This window comes from Stegodyphus dumicola, chromosome 6 (genome assembly GCF_044657685.1).
Source record: "Stegodyphus dumicola isolate Sdum_Otavi_A_Nest chromosome 6, ASM4465768v1".
NCBI classification, from domain to species: Eukaryota; Metazoa; Arthropoda; class Arachnida; order Araneae; family Eresidae; genus Stegodyphus; species Stegodyphus dumicola.
Genome location: NC_140773.1, coordinates 147,488,614 through 147,506,947, shown reverse-complemented (window position 1 = coordinate 147,506,947; position 18,334 = coordinate 147,488,614). Strand labels below are relative to the sequence as shown.

At 30.6% G+C, this 18,334-nt stretch overlaps 1 protein-coding gene across 1 annotated transcript in view; it reads right to left on the bottom strand.

Annotated features, from left to right (window-relative positions):
• LOC118201405 (cell adhesion molecule Dscam1-like) overlaps positions 1–18,334 on the bottom strand; it is an 86,592-nt gene that overhangs the window by 14,455 nt on the left and 53,803 nt on the right. Inside the window, exons 20-24 of the mRNA XM_085817956.1 lie at positions 6,163–6,330; positions 5,847–5,917; positions 5,110–5,347; positions 2,222–2,317; positions 799–987 (exon numbers count right to left, since the gene is read on the bottom strand). Of these exons, the coding sequence (XP_085674082.1) occupies positions 799–987; positions 2,222–2,317; positions 5,110–5,347; positions 5,847–5,917; positions 6,163–6,330 (762 nt within the window). The remainder of the gene's footprint in view (positions 1–798; positions 988–2,221; positions 2,318–5,109; positions 5,348–5,846; positions 5,918–6,162; positions 6,331–18,334) is intronic.

Here is an 18,334-nt window from a genome sequence, read left to right as displayed (position 1 = left end):
AAATATAGTATTAAAATATAGTATAAATGGCTTTATATCTCAAATAGCTTAAGGCCTTATCAAGTCTAAATCCGGCTATGCCTTCGGGGAGAACTCTCCAAGAGAAATTATTTTGTATACACGTTACCGGAAAATGCTCATGCAACCAGCCCTTTCATCTGGATTCGAATGGTTGAAACTACCAGTGTTCGGTCGCTGGTGGGCCAGGAAAATAATCGGAACAGGTATTGTCAATAATATATTTAAAGAAGGCCGTAAGGTAGTATAACAAGTTTTAAGATTGAAAAAAAATTAAATAGTTTTACTGCTTTTTCTAGAGAAGTGAAATTTTATACATCTATTATACATTAATACTTCGATGTAAAGATCTAACCTCTTATTTTATACTTCATAAGGTAATTAATTAACTGTGATAAACGGAATTACAAATTAATCTATTGATAACTTAAGTTATATTTTATCAGTTGTAGTATTCATTGTTTTATCCAATGAATCGTACACAATCTCACAACATTTGAAAAGTGTTAAATTCACGCAAACATAGCATCTTGAAGTAATTTTTTATTATTTTTTATATTTTTTTTATTCTAGATTTTTTAACATTCCTAAATAAGTTAAATATCGATAGATTGAGTAAAGATGTTATAAAAAGCAATTCTGCAAGATTTAATATCATGGTAATATAAAAACATTGTTTTCACTTTATCCGGCATAAAAGCGAAATTATAAAATACCAAAATAAACGAAATTTCGAAATACAAGTTATATTGCATTAAAAGTAAAATATAACAGACTTACCTCCCTCTTCTGTCTTAATAGCAACTATTTCGCTAGGATCTCCCTTTCCGTATTGGTTAGTGGCAGTTACATATATCTGGTAGAGTCTCTCAGGTTGCAAATTACTAAGCGTGTAGGTATTATCTTCTGGGGCAACAACAGCCACTTCCTGCCATTGGCCCTGTTCTTCTCTATAGTGAACTGTATAACCTGTCAGAAGTTAACAGTAAGGTGAGGATTCAATAAAATTATTTAGGAATACATTATAATCGTAAAACGAAAAATAATAAAGAAATTCTATTAATCGGAAATAAATGAAACTTTCTTTAGTTATGCTAGATTTACTTGGAACTTTAGTGAAATACAGTTTCTGAAGAGCGACTTTGATATTAATACCCTTATAATGTAATATCTTATAGTTTTTATAATGTAACCTCACATGCAAAAAACTGAAATCCGACCACTGTTGAGTTCTTCGAAATGTTAAACATTCAAACAGAAAGAAACTTAAAAATTGAAAACTATGAATTTTAGAATTCCTAAATCACTTTAGGATAGTTATGAAGAAAAAAAATAAATTTGGTTTCAGCATTTAATATTGATAGGACACAAACGATTCTGTTAAATCATTGCATTCAAACAGAAAGAAACTAAAAAGTTGAAAACAGGAATGAATTTTAGAATTCTAAATCACTTTAGGATAGTTATACAGATAAAAATAAATTTGGTTTCAGCATTTAATATTGATAGGACACAAACGATTCTATTAAATCATTGCCCCTTCAGAAAACGGTTCATTTTTAGATTGTGATTGGAGTTAAAAGTCAGACTCATTTTATTTAGCAAGTGAATTAATTGCACAAAACTATAACAATTGCTAAATTGTAGTCTAAAAATATTAAAACAACACGGGTAACATTGATATGTAAAGAGAATGATATTTTAGCACTAGCAATTCAATAAACTAAGAAAAATATTGCTAAAAATGTTCCTTGTTAACTTCATAAAATTCTTATCAAGGAAAAATAAATAACGAATAACATGCAGCTAAAAAATATAACAGATTTTAATTACTTGTTGAAACTTTACTAAATAAGCTTGTGTTCTTGCATATAATCATATAAACTCAGAGAAAGTTTTACTGTAAAGACTAAAAACTTTCTACTCATTTTCAAGTTCTTGAGAAGTTTTCTCTCGCATACTGAACCACAGTGCCATACAAAATGTATCAAAACGAGATGTTACATTATATATCAAAGAATACAGATTTGTCTCCATTAAATTATCGATTTAAGATTGACATTTTAATAAAATAAATGAGATTGTAATAATCAGGAAATGCATAAATTGTTAGTGATATTTTCCTTATGTGATCTGTTTTCGTAAAGATAGCTTATATTTATTAGTTTTTTTCTCTGAGAGAAATAAACTCTGTAATACGTACCAGTCAGAGGATTGTCTATTTTTCTAGTACTCCAACGTAGGCTAACGGAAGTAGGAGACGTAGCCAACACAAACAGGGAAGGAGCAGGCGGCAATTCTGAGAAAGAGAATTTCATAAATGCTTTCAAAACGCAATCTACATGAATAATTTTTTCTCTCCTTAACAAATGTTGAAATCTTTTACATTTTGAGGATATTTTACGGCGTAGTACGGAAATCTTTTATCCAGACATTTTATATAGCATTTCAATCACATTAAATGTTTTATTTAATTTTTTGCAACATTTCTGTAACCGCAAAGATGTGTATAATATATAATAAAGGCTTTAATTCAAGTTGAAGATTTCCTTCGCTTTATAAAAGTCGAGCGTTCTTGCAATATTTTCAATAGTCGAAACCTTTTTGAAGACAAAATGTTTGAATTTATTGTGATATCAAATAACCCATAAAATCTAAAACAATAACAAGCAAGAACGATATGTAAATGCACAACACTGTAAGCAAAATTAACATATATAATGTCACCTAAAATTGGAAAACCAGCAAACTCTTGCATTTGTTCATATTGACTACGGTGTGTTAAACTAAATGTAAGAAATTCATGTGGCATTTGAAATAGAAGACAAAAAATCATCTAATAATATTTAGTCATCATTTATATCCATAATATCTACAGTTTTTAAGTATGTCTGCTTCAGTTTTGAAAGTCAATGTTTGGTTAATATGAAAGGCTTGAATTACAACAGTATGTCTGACTATATATATATATATTTTTGTAAGTACTAAAAACATCCTCTAAAACTCGAAAGTAATATTTGTTTTATCACCTTTTTCTTTTTTTTTTCTTATAAATGGGAGTCCTTTTCGGGATTCTTACATTGGCCGGTAACGTCATTAATTAAGGTCTCTCATTTTGTTTATTTAATTACTATTTTGTTTATTACTAATTATTTGTTTATTTAATTTTGTTCATTTAAATTATTAATTTTAGCAAAGCACTTGAGGGCTATCAGCCCAAGGGGAGGGATGCCTTCGTGGAGGATAATATCTCTCACAGAAACTGCATAACGCGAAATTTATTAAAAAGAGATTCCTAAAATACTTTGAAATCGCTTTACTAATTTAATCAGGAGACTGTTCTTTCTTAAAGTTCACAGCTGATGCATTTGAAACTCCATTTTTTTATTAGCATGGTCATTTAAACGTTTAATGTCATCAACATACAACAGACGGTCTCTGCGATACCAGTTCAGAGTTATACAATAAAGGCTTTTAAAACATTGTTCCAACGATTTTAAAATTTAAATCTTCAAATAAGAAACAGTAGCGAAATAATACTAGACCAACAAAAAGAAATAAAAATTACAAACTAACTGCTCCTCTCTTTTCTAAAACAAAGAAGTAAAACTTTTTAGTTTTGGGTCTTAATCTGTGTTGGTTGCTTCCTATATATAAGAAAGATGCTTACTTTTATACTTTACATTTGTGTTTTAAAGCTGATTATTTGAAATTAGATGCAAATATAAGATAATGATAAAGACGCTTAAGCAATAATTGTGCAGTCCCATTCTTTATAATTTGAAGAAATGGACTGATACAACACTTTGGTCTCGCACTGAGCCTCAGGTCATTACATACACACACAAAATAACGTATATTCCTTACATGATTAATAATAAGCTAATACCTATATAAACAACAGAAACTCAAGCTTAAAAATAAAACTTTATGAGTATAAAAACATATTTTTTCATGTAAATAAAATTTATAATATCGAAAATATATTAAATAGTACCGAAAATAATGTTCTGTTGCAGAAGCTTTTTTGCAGAAAATTACATAATTATTATTATGTACTGATTGTATTATTTATGATTATATATAGATTAAAACAAATTAGAAAGTTTAGTTTGAACTTTCCGGATTAAAAGCAAACTGTCTACACTATGAAAAGAAGCTTCAGTCCTGCATTATACAAGATGAAATCATGTTTTTATGCTATACTTTTCCAAAATATTTGCTTTAACTGCAAGCTAATATAATTAAATTTAATTTTAAATGTTTTATAACACTATTAACGGTTTAAAAATATGTTGACAAAATAAACCACCTAAAGTAAAATAGTACTTACAATTTATAATTTTTTCGTTAACTTTTCCTGTCCGATACACTTTTAAATAAATTCTTATAATAATTATTTATTTCTTCAGGTAAGGTGCAAAGGCTTTAGTAATAAAATAATTGAAAAATTTTTCTTTTTCAAAATAACGTTTTTATTTCCTTCAATAAATTATTTAACTTATAAAAGTGAAATTTTACATTTTTTCAAATAATATATTTTCACTAAAGATTCACTTAGATGAGTTATGGATGGAATTAGTAATATATACATACATAAGTATGCCTCTATTTTTTATGCTTCTCCTACATAAAAATTGTTTAATTTCAAACGCTATTTCTTAGTCATGAAGTGTAACTGTTGTAAAAATAAGAAAAAGAAGACTTGGCGGCAGAATATTAAAAAAGTTATAATGACAAATGATTTTGAAGTTAGTTGAGTTTTCAAAAAATGTGCAATTGTTTAAAATTTTCGCCGGTAGAATTCCGTCTTCCCAACACCATCTTTCTGATTAAAAGCACTTTATCTAGTGACCTTCAATAGCTTTTATAAGATAAAGAAAAATTTCAAATATCATTAAAAAGTAAATTAAGCAAGATACTTATAAAGTTTTTTTCCCTCAGGCAAAACATTTATAAAAGAATATCTTTTTTAAATATTCGACTGAGTACTAAAATTCCGAGAATGTCCCCAAATAAAATTTCTGACTAGCATTAAATCTTTGTTTTCTTTTTGGTGTAGAGTAAAGCAATAAAAGCCTTTCAATTCACCTCCATCAAGAGTCCTAACATACAGTTCGTGCGAAGGCGGTCCACTTCCGGCCGAGTTGAAAGCTTTGACGACGACACTGTAATCTGACGCCTTCAAAAGATTGGTGAGAAAGAACTCCTGCTGCACTTCTGGCAAATACTCCATGGTTTTGTAGGAATAAGGCTGGTTAGAATCTCGGGACTTGTAGCCGATGTAATAACCCTTTAGTTCACCATTCCAGCTGTCCTTGGGTGGTGGCTGTCGAAATGAAAACTCAGTTTAGTGGTATTATACACTTTAAAAAAGGTTAGGAAAAATTTAAGATTACAGCAACTGATTAATAAAAACAAATATAAATGCCAATTTGAGATAATTATTATTGTAAGATACTATTCCAGTAGCCTTCATCTTGAAAATTTTACTATTTTATGTTCTTTATTTCATCCAGTTTAAACGAAATAGTACTAATACCAAGTTTTTTTTTAATTCAGTTTTGTATGTTAGTTAAAATGCAGACGTGTTTTACTGTTCAATATATTATTAGCCATTTTTAGAAATATTATCCATTTATACAATTTTTGAAGGTGAGAAAAATGAAAATTCAACAAAGAATTTCAATATCAGGTATTTGTTCTCTTTTTCACATTTATTTAAAATTCTACTCTCTTCAAAATATAATCTGAGATTAGAAACTCAAAAACAATTCAAAAGAGAAAAATTCCATTTTAAACAGGAACAGAATATGAATCCTCTTTACCTTCCAAGACACTCGAATAGTAGAAGAACCTTTTGGTTCGGCTATAATATCGGCTGGCGGCGAACTGGGTTCTGCGAAATAAAAAGAGGATAGAATGTAGTAACTAATAGTACAGCAAAAGTTAATACACAAATGAAATCGCTAAGTTCTCAAAACTTTTAGCAAGTAAAACTAGTTAACTAGTACAAAAAATAAATAATTTTCAAATATTTTACCTTAAGTCTCTCTAAACTGTATTCATATGCATTATTTGCCACAAATATCCAAGCATATTTCTTTCAAGCAAAATAAGTTTTAAAAAAGAAAGTATAATCACCTTCTTCCCCTGTCTTGAAGAATGCAGCATCAGATGGTTCGCCTCTACCAACAGCGTTCTCTGCGACCACTTTCAGAACGTAAGAAGTACCCGGGTGCAGCTCTTTCATTATCGCCGAAGTCTGTGAACTAGGAGCTGAAATTTCCAGCAAACGATGCGGAGCTCCTCCTGAATAATACAATAAGAAACGGAGCTCAAATTATGATATGTGCCTAAAATGTATTCTTTACAGAAAAGAAGACAATTACAATGGTTTGGTGTTATTTTAACGAAAATTTTATCTCATTAAAAATAAATTGCGATCAGTTTAGAAATTACATATGAGCAAATTATTACAGAATCATAAACACAATTAGTGCAAATAATATTAATATTTTAAGCTTGCAGTGAAGCACGAGAAAGTATGTAAAGATGCTTTTGAAGGTTATGATTCTGTCTTATGGCAGTCTTATGGTATACTATGACATCTTCATGAAGAATATTTTTCCTTTCTGCAAGATTCAATTCTGCATTTCAATAAAATTGAAGCTGCCTAGTATGTCTTATATAATTTTGGTAGATGCAACATATATCGGCTCTAGATAGATACCAGTGAAAAACAAATGTATTCTACAAATCGAATAACAAGTGTTAATGAAAAACGTTGAGGAGTGTAGCATACAATCTGAATGATAACTGCGTATGCAATTATGTCACCGTATCCACTGATTCAGTACCAGCGATTTACAACGGCAAAACAGCAAGAGGACGAAAAAAGGGGGCGGGGTGAAAAAAATATAAAGGAGGAATCTTGCACAAATTTGAAAGTGACTGATGGCAATAACATTAGTGACACACAGCGCTAAAATACAGCAGGTAATTATTTCATACAGTAAACACACACCTATATACTGGTTTTTGAAATGATGCAACTTAGCATACGGAAAAGAAATGCAGTTTTCAAAACCTCGTATGTATTCTCAGTTTAAAGAAGATTAAAATTCTCACGTTTCTTAGCGGCAACTTGATTTTGAGGCCAAAAATATATTGGCAAGCGATCGTAATTATTAGTAACAAAAGAATATTTGCCCGTCCATCTTTTTCTGCACCCGCACTTCTAGCTAGGTGTAGGAATCTTTCTTTCTTCATAACTTTATGTTAAAATTTGATTCGGTTCTAGTTTTGTCATTTTCTACAATTTTGCTATTGTCGTTCTATTCATTGAGGTAGAAAAGGAAAGAGGGGCCAACCAGCGCTAGAAGTGAAGCACTGCTTTGAAGCTTGGGTCACCAGATAGGGTGTTCTATGTTTACATTCAGAAGCTCGCTTGACAGGGTTCTGACAGTATTTCGACACACGACAGTTCCATACAAATCGAAAAAGGGACACTTTCGCATGAAAGAAACATTCATAGTGTGATGGATAATAGCAATTTGTATAGTTTAGTGACATTTACGCGAAAATCACATCTTGGTTATTTTTCGATAACTAACAACAGCGATTTTGATTATGAATTTGTTTTATAAAATTCTAAGCTGTTGAACTACAAAAATATAGATTTTAAGAAAAATGTTATGCTTAAAGAATGAAAAATACCTTACGGTACATTTAAAATTGTATACGTCTTTCGATACCCTTGATAGAGCATTCGCTACTTTTATTTTATTTTCCAAACGCCAAAATGTTTTAAATAAAACAAATTTTTTTTTCACATCCATATATTATTGTAACATGTATTTTTAAAAATTTTTTAGAGAAGAGGCTTTACTGCTGCTCATTTTAAACTCATCGTTTTAATTTTATATATCTGAAAAATAATCACTTTGGGCTTACACGTTTTACTTATTTGCGTTAATTAAAAATAAAATTACCATCAAATGCTGCAATCCTCGTCAAAATTAATAAATATACACACAGAGATGCCAATAAGTTAGCTTTCCCTTGATTTGGAACCACACATTTGTGTAAAATTATGTACAGTTTTACACAAATGTGTGGAACAGAAAAGGGATACATTTGCGAATTTGGCGAAAGTACCATGTGCGGTCAAGATGATGTGACCATGTGAACGTGCTACATCATCAAGACAGCTTATTAAGAATTTGAAAATAGGGTAATCGACGAAGGTGAAAACATTTGTATATCCTGCCAAAGGAGGTCCGATCATGAATGGTCCTCTTATTGATTCCAGATTGTTAAATGTTTCCCACGCAAGTCTTTTTTTTCTCGGAAATTCGAGTTTTATGCTGGCTTCTTAACGTACTCAGATCATTAAATTATTTATAAATGTGTTTGAAATGAAGAATTTATTCACTTATAAACAACTGTGAAAGTACTGTGAAGAAATCTAATTATTAAATGTATCTAATTTATAATGATTATAAATGTTATCTAAATATATAATAATCTTAATATTGAATTGTAAACATAAATTGAAATCCTGTTGACAAATACATTATAAAACTATTTAAGTAAGAATTGTTCGTATTGGAAAACAATCTGTTAAAAGGTATTGTAAAGCAACTGCTATGAGATGCGCACTTAAGAACGTAATAAAGAGTTTTGGAATATGTATTGTTGAAATGAAGGGTAAAAAAATCTGATAAGTATAATTAAAAGAATTATTCCCCTTACATTTTATAATAACTCAGTTACAAGTTTTAAATAATACTTAAAAAAAACTTATTTTATTCCCTTTCAGAAATGTTCAGTGAAGGTCAAGTACTATTTAAAGTATTTCGCTAATTCCTAATAATTCTCTAATTTAAAACGAACCGATTAGAATAGAGCATTAATTATAAATTGACTTACATTTTTCGATTTAAAAGATGCCTCAGAAACCAAAAAATCATGTCACATTTAAGGAAGTATTTTAGGAAGAAGCTCTATAAATAGAAAAGAAATAATGCATAATTTTAATATTAATAATACAATAAACTTTGATCTTAATTTTTGTACCTTAACCGAATAAAATCGAATTACCTTAATTTTTTTTCTAATGTAGTTAACGAAAACTTGTGAAAATATTTCATTCAAATTAAACCATTTTGAGAAAACTGTCCCGTGAAAAGTATGGCATTTAATTCCGTTCAGAATGGAATGTTGTTTAAAAATATGTTGTTTTCATATACTTAGGACTCTGAAGTGTTGTAGAAAAAGAAAATATATACATTTATATGTATATTTACGACGTAATTACAAAATATTTACATCCGAGCGCGTTAAATCCCATTGAACTCAATGGTAAATGACTCAATGTTTTGGTCACCACGTAGGGATCGCCGGTGCTTCAGAGCAGGGTACGGGAGAAGCTTGTTTAGGGCTAGTCCATCTTACCTCCATAGTTCTATTGCAGTTATAGTAAAAATAAATAAATAAATAAATAAATAAATAAATAAATAAAAAAAATAAAAATAAAAAAAAAAAAAGAACACTTATTGGGAAATAATTAAGCACGTTGCGCAAACGTTTTGGTTGAAGGCCCCATTTGGGATTGAAAGAAGGACGGGTCATACATAGAAATACTATTTTTAGATAAAATTTATTCTTAGCGGAATTTAATTTGTTTTATTTTTAATTTAATAAAATCTGATGCAGACCAAACATGACTTCCATATACGGCGTGTTAAATTGTACTAATTTTTTTGCAGCACCGTACATAAGTTCATTACTTCGAATCATTCTAAATTAATTAATCGATCCTTCAAGTTGAAAACGGCATCAAAAATTGCAAATTTTGAAATTACATATCCTGGTCAGTTTTTATCGTATGAGAGTCAAACTTCTTGTATTTTTATTTTTTTACAACGAGTATAAAACTTTCCCCAAATCAAGTATAAAAACAGGAAGACCGCACTGAATGCTTATTCGTATATGTAGCTTCATCCAACAATAACCCAACATTTCTGAAGCAAATCCCTGTTTGCCAAATTTGTATGAATTAAAAACATTGTGGAATTTGTATATTTCTTCACAACTATGCAATTCTCTTAAATCAGTATCGCACTGCAGTTCTAAAATCTCAAGTTCTCAATAACTTGGATGCACTAGTAATTTCTATTGAACAGGGATGTCGAAGTGTAGCCAGATGTGTTTCAATTTTTTGAAAACTGCCATTTCTTGCTAATGAAGGAGGGAAGTTAAAAATAGTTTAAAAGCTCAAAAATTTTAAATACGTTATAAATTTAAATTAATTTTACTTAGAAGATCAAAAGACAGAAAAGTAAGTAACTGTAAGAACGGTTTTAGAGCCGTGAAATTTAGTTTGCCCGAACTTGCACTAGAATGAACTAGAGAAAGATGAGTAAGTTTGATTTCTCCCATTCTTTAAAACGATAGATTATATCAGGGATATCAAAACTCAGTACCTCAATTAGACCAAATATTCCACACAATGTAAAACAGTGTATACTGCAAAGGGGGAAAAACATTTTCATACTTAATTATGTACTTAAAAAGTGAAGAAATACATAAAATCAAACCTAATTCAGTTTTTCTTTAAAAAATAGAACGAACATAAGGAAATTCTATAGATATCCAGTGCCGTATCGAAGAGGGGAGGGTCGCAGACAGATCGCCTAAAACCTTTAATAGAGGAGAGGGACTACGAATAACCTTAAGTTTTTAAGTATAAGTAGGAATATTAAACATTTCTCTTATGGGAGAATGATAACACATAAATGTGCTGTGTTTATGTTTAAAAGTTTATGTTAGAATCGTTGATAGTATAATTTTATAGGAAAAGAGCAGTTTTCTACCCTTTTAGACAGCACAGCTCGCGAGACCAGCTCGTGTGGGATAGCACAGCTCGTGAGAACCGTTGTGTGCAGTCAAACCGGCCACTAAGATCTGAACAAAAACCTGGGAATTCAAACATTCTACATCAGACACTTGTCGAAGAGAGAGCATTATATTTCCACTTCTGCATATAAAACGGGTCTTATGAAGCAATTTGTTAAAGCTTTGCCAATTAAAGGAGACTGTTTCAAGTATCTCATTTCAGCATTTCCTAGCCCGTCACTTGAAAAGATAAAGGCCGGTGAATTTGATAATCCACAGGTTTGGCAGCTCGTTAAAGATGAACATTTCATCGGAACAATGACACACTTCAAAAGAATGCTTGGTTGGCATTCAAACGACATTGTTAAAGACTTTCTTAGAAATGCACGCTTGTGTATTTCCAAGTAACCCTGTGCATTACCAGTTCCCTGTAATTTTAACAGAATTACAGGGAAACTGTCCAGCAACTTTTGGAGAGTTTCAAAATGCTTGGTTGTAAAATGGAATTGTTCTATATTTTCTTTTCTACTGGACTGTTTGAAGAAATTTAATTTTCATGTCTCGAAAGCGCGATATATATTACATTCGATATCTATAACATTATGTCTATATATAGCATTTTCTAACGCAGGGGTTTTGACACAAAATCAGACTATTTTGACTGACGGCAGAAAACGGACTGAAATGGCATGCCGATTTTGTTTTTCATATTTCGATTCTATGACTCAAATTATATACCAAAATTTTATATATTGTAAAATTTGGTGAGAAACGTAGCGAGAAATTTTAAAGTTTATGTTGGTGCACTTTTTCAATATCCACCAAGAATAATTAACTTGGCGAAATCCTTAATTTATAGCAACCCTATTTTTCTTTATCTTTTCTTATTGCGAAGAAGCGGGAAAAAGTGCATCATTCATTCTTTCAAATAATTTAAAGTTCGCAAATCGCATTTGTCGTTATTATGCAAACAAATATGCCTAATTTGTATTATACGTAACAAATATGCCAATTTTCAAAAGATCTAATATATAAATTCACGTGTACCTTTGGAAATTTTGAATAAAAATTCTATTTTTCTGCAAGTATACTTAGAAATACATTTTCCTTAAGATAATGGTAAAAATTTTACAGATTATATATAATTCAGAAACCCTTTCGAAAAAATTATAAAATTTACTAAAAAATACAAATTTTAAAAACAAATCGTAAAATAGCTACAATTTTTATTTGGATTGAACCTAAATTTCGAAATGTGAAAGAAGGAATCAAGCAGGTTGTTTAATAAACAAGAAATATGCATAAATAGAAACCAAATTCAATTAACATATGGGAGCTAAATTTTTTAGAGCTAATTTTTAAAGTACTACTCTTGCGATTATTATAAAACGTGGCACTTTAGCATAATTTGAGTCGCAGAATCGGAATGTGATTTGTTTGTTTACGTGATTACGGTAAAGCCTCGAGGCTATCTGCCTAAGGGAAGGGATGCTTTCGTGGAGAACTTTTTAAGGTAAATTAGCTCGTATACACGTTGCACATGGGGAAAACTACCAAAAACACCCATGCATCCAGCCCGTTTGCGGGGTTCGAATCTCGAATCGAACTAGCAGTATTCAGCGATTTTACCGCTCAGTCGCTAGTGGGGTGAGTCGAAATATGAAAAAACTCAGCATGCCGTTTTAGAAAAAGTCCGATTTTATGATTGAACACCTGTGTTAGAACAATGCTATATATAAATCCAATATACATCCTTAGACGCGCTATCGAGGGATGAAAAATGAAAGTTAAATTTCGTGAATCGACCCAATGTAACAGGAGATATAGAACTCTCCCTTTTGTGTGTGTGTACAAGGTGTACATATGATGCTGACTATTGTTGGAGTATCAAGCGAGAATACAAACAGATTAAACACACCAGAAAAGCCATAAACTAAAATTTGTACCTTAATATTACCATTTGGGAAAACAATTACTATTTGTATGAAAAAAAATTAAACTGCAGTAATTATATGTAGTTTTTGTATGTATAAAACTAGTCTTTGTGAATAGTATATCTGTGTGAATAGTAAGTCTTCCGTTTATTTTCCTTTACGTGCATATTTTGTATAACTTCTGAGACAAAAAGAGAGTATCCTATAGTTTATAATTATACTACATTATTATTGTGTTATAATTTTATACTTTCATTTTCTCGGTGTGAAATGAAGGCCTGCATCATTCCGTACAATACAAAAACTACATTACCTCATTTTTCACGGTCTTTTTAAATTTAGACAAAAATATGAGAATCTCATTCTTTCATACGTCCGAGAAAATCTATAATTCAGTGCACAATATATTTTGGGTTACTTAATCTCATAGTGCAACATATTATGCAGTCTATTTTTTCATGTTATGATGTCTTACAGTACATAAATATCCTGTTTAGTATAATGTCAAGCAAAATTGCAGTAAATCTTGGAACGCAAGTATTTCGCATGTATTTATTTCTAACCTAACTGTACGAGTTGCACTTTTTCCTATTAAGTGGTTGATTTAATGTCTATGCAAAAGCGTGCTTTTTTTTTTATATTTGCACAAAATACACTGTTTCGTCTATGATTCAGAAGTTACATTCGTAATGTAAAAGACCTAAGATCGAGCATCTAAGTCTTACGTAATGCTGCGTTAATTAAACGCGTACGGTGCTTTAAAAAATGCAAAAACAATGTAAAGGATATTTAATGTCTGACCTACATTTTCTTTTTCTTCGCTGCCACAAATGACGATGGCTGCGTAGCTTATTTCCTCTTTTGCGCCTCTCCCGAATTGTTTCGTAAATCAATCATTATCTCCTGTCTGAAAAAATTTAAAAAAATAAAATTTTTCTCGAACCCTTTATATTCAGAGTACTCGACTTTTCGGTTTAGCAGCGGGCGATCTATGACGCACGTGTACGTTCACCTCCAGCGATTCAATTCCCCGAGAGAAAGCATCACGTCTAGTAGTGACGTCATGGTGTCTTGGCAAAACGCCAAAAACGTAGCTCGTGCAGCATTTTATTTCATGTGGTTGTAGAAAGAAGGGATGAATAGATTATACTGCTTCATTTTTTTAGAATTTTTTATTTCTTATTTTTTTCTTTCATATCCCACAAAAACTTTTCAAACATTTTGCAATACTGTAACTCGGTGGTCATACGTGGAAGATATTGCAGGAATTTTTAATGCAGTTTCGTTACTTTCCATTTCCTATGAAAAACTGAAATTAATTAAAAACGCGTTTTCATTGTGCTACACTTTTTAAAATTAGCCAAAAACTTAAACTTAGTTTGGGTTTGATTTTGTATGTGATTTCAATGTGATCAGAAATAGGGTCCAATTTTTGCTTGCAAACTTTTTTTTTTTTTTTTCCTTAAGAAGAGGGACCTAGCTCTGATCGCCATTGAAATCGATGAGTTTTATTCAAAATCTGCGATAAATTAAGATCGCCTTTTTGGGCCTACTTTTAAATCTAACATTGACATGTTCCTCTTTCTTTTCATATACTATGTTTATTTTATATTTTATCTGTATGCTTCTGAACATTAACAATAGAACTCTGTCCGCAGTTCTTAGGCAAATCTCAAAAGGACGATCCCTAAATATTTTTAAATACTTTTCATATTAATATTATCTATCTACATATTAGTAGCAGGTAGTTATGAAATAATGAAAGGCATACAGTTCTAAATTATGCCTCTTTTCACTATTTCATAACTATCTGCAGCTAGAAAATTGTTTGGTTGCTTACTGATAAATATTATTGCACTGCAGAAAACATCTTATTTAATAAATGATGGAAAATGAAAAGAAGGAATAAGAAATGTACAAATTTAATATGTTAGAAAAGAATTAATTTAATAATTGCAAATGTTGTTTCTACTCCTGTACTTTTATAACGATACGTGCTTCTTTTGAGACTTCGAAACTTTAACAATGCCTAAAATAGGAGTTTAAAGTAATACTATTAAAATAAATAAATTTAACTTCAGAAGTTTGTTGTCCATTTTTTTCCCGGAAGTACAACGGCTATTTTCTTAATAAATGAATATTTGTGATGGTACGGGAGAAAAGCTTTCACTACGGTCTAATTTGATCATTAATTTGCAGCACTCTCCACAGCACAAACTGCACAACTGCAAACGAATAGAATAAAAGGGTCAACGTTCAATCGCTGGACAAGCTTACAATACTCATTCTTTAAGAATCACGGATAGATGGAATCGGCAACACTTCCTTTATTAAAGGCATAATAAAAGTTTCTGGGAAAAAATATTAAAAATAAAATTAATTTTTCAATCACAATGTTGCAATGATAAATAAAATAATCATATTTTGAAATATGTGTTTATTTATACAAAATAAAGGTTATACATGCATATCATAGTTAAAAATTAAAATTATTTTCATAAAGTAACACAAAATCAATTTAAATCAAATTCAAATAATTCTTTATAACGCATAAGCTGAATGCAAAGTCTTAATTGTAACAGATAATCGAATCACTCGTTCTTAAGGAATTAACAAAATGTACATTTGTAAGTTTGTTTTGATTTCAAATGCATCATATTTGAAAACGGATATTTACGGTTACAAGTAATTGAGCAAAACGACTATATGTTTAACGTATATCTTCTCGAAATATGATAGCTAGTTTTATTGATTAAGTTCCGAAATATATTATCATTGCAATGTACCTTATACAAAATATTTCTACAAGGTTATTTTTTTAATGCTCAACTTTCAGTACTAATAAGATAAAAATATTTAGAAAATACAGCAGGCAACACTTTCAGCAGTACAGAAAGAATAGATAAAAATATTTACTAGGCTCTAATGCCTGATCGACAAATCTGAAAGGAAAAGCTCTTAATAATGTGTTTATAATTTCTTATACAGTGACAGCAAAAGTTCCAATTTTTTAAGCCCGGTAATATGCTTTCTATTAGTGTTGTGGTAGTATTAGGTTTTATATTAGGAAGTGTGATAATGAATTTTTCATTAAATGAGACTTCAATAATGCTAACAAATCTGAATACTGTTACGAATTTTCTATAATGTAACATGAACGGCCTCAAGAAATACGATGATTTGCCGGAAACGTAAGATTACAAGGGCAAGTTTATTTAACATTGAAATCAATGGCTATCTCGCTAAACTGAAGATGGTTTTCGAGACTAATTTTAATCTCCAAAGTTAGTGAGAAAGGGCCAAAAGTCACCGAACGTAGTGATATTTTGGTCTGGTGTTTGTATAACTGTCTTGTTCTTGTTTATAATGTCAGATCATGTCACTTCATGTCAGGTCATAAGTTCATTGACCTTCATAACTTCCAACACAAAATTAGGTCTCTTCAGCAAATCGTAACGTATCAAGGCAACGCAACTAAGTAGCTATATGGGTTTTACATTTGGCGCAAGCTGGAAAAGGTTTAGTACCACAGCAATATTTGAGGGTCCTTAAATGTCCTTTAGTAAACCGAGCCAGAGTTCTTCCTGTCACCTTTGAATCCAGTAGCAGTGCCAGAACCTGTAGTACGATATTATGAGTGTGTGTTAGTAGGTGTCTCCAAGAATTTCGAGAAGCCTTTCTTCTCGAGAATAGTTCAAGGTAGGTCAAAGGTTCAGCATAAACCTGAGGTACGGAAGTACCCTCCCTTGTTAGCCTATCATCTATATTATTATATTTTAGATTTACATGGTATGGTATCAATTGTAGATGGAGGACAGGAGAATGGGGCAAGGTCTTTAGTTTTTCGACAACTTTAATTCATTTCAGGTGTTTAATATTTCTCCAGTTATCTAAGTATTGGATTACCTTTCGGCTATCCATAAAAACCCAGTTTCTCCGGATAAATGTCACTCTAAAACACTGTCCAAAGCCATATCAATAGCAATCAATTCAAAGCAGAAAAAGGAACATAAATTTTTATTTCTACGCTTGAGAGATATCCATGCCAATTTTAACAAAAGCTCCACTACAAGTGTGTCCATGCTCATTCTTACTGCCGTGTGCTTGTATCAGAGCTGCCTCAACAGGAATTCTATTAATAACTGCAATCAGCCTAAATGCCTGTGTCATATTATTTGTCCCTATATGTAACTGTAACTATATATGCCTTTCAGTAATTTCGAGAAATGGAAGGTACTGGAAATTTCTTGGCGGCTGGGGCAAAACTATGCAAGACCTGAGAGAGCACCATTTCTCAGTTTTGAGTTCAGAGTAGACTTCGGAGTATTGCGATATCTCTGTACCATCTTCGCTCTTAGATGCACTTTACATTGCGTTGCGTTTAACTTTATTAGTACTTTGAAGTGGTAACTACTGATTGCGCTGTGCCATACTGAAAAGAGCCGTACGAAAGTGTACATACGTGTTTTTGTGAAAAGTTCCAAGACTGCAAAGTTTTTCTTTTGGAGGAAAAGTACATTTTATTAAGCTATCATCGGTTCTGTGGGCAATTCAATTCACTAGGAACCCATACGCAAGCAACAATACATTTTTTACACTTATATTAGCTGTATGACAAATTTTTGCAATTTTAGATTTAATTCTGTAAACTTTGACGTTATATTAAATAAAATTCTGAGGTTAATTAGTCCTATGGCTTCAAATTCAAACTGCATACGGGCCGAATGCCCGATATGAAAGCAGCTGACGAGTCGAATTAAAAAAAATATTTGTTAACTAAAATAACCAGTTTCATTTTAATAAAACAAATATTTTATACTAAATTTTTAATTGCATTTACTTAATATTTATAAATAGTAATAATAATGACGAAAAGGAAAAATTACAGTTTTGAAAAGGTTGGTATTTGCAAGAAATTCCTGTTGGTTACACTTATAATTCAAATGTATTGTTGGCAAAATATTAAATTTTCAGACTAACATTTGTTTCAGATAATTCTAATATGTTGAATTAACCTCTAAATAACTTACTTAAAAATTTAAAAAAAATACAAAAACTTTCCATAGGAACAAAATTTGAGTATAAATCTATTGTCTTTTTTATTTATTAAATTTTCCTTTGACATATACAGAAAAAAATACATATATTTCAATGTAAACAACTTTAATTTTTTTTCTTTCTGACTATAACTTTCAGTTTTAGCATATAATAGTGTTTTTGGTTTTAATAATTTTTTAATCTTGGGTGAAAAATTACTGTAAATCTTTATCACGAATTGTAGATGTTCAGCGGTCAGCATTTTTTGTCACTAATTTTCAGTTGCGTAAAAAACTTTTTACATATAAATGCAGCTCCAAATAAAGTGGTTATTCTTAGTACAAAAAGTCATAATTGACGTTTTGAAAAATGCGAAAAAGTTATCAAATTTTTGTTTTCAAACCTTTAAATAAGGTTTACATTATAGCGTAAATTATTTAGCT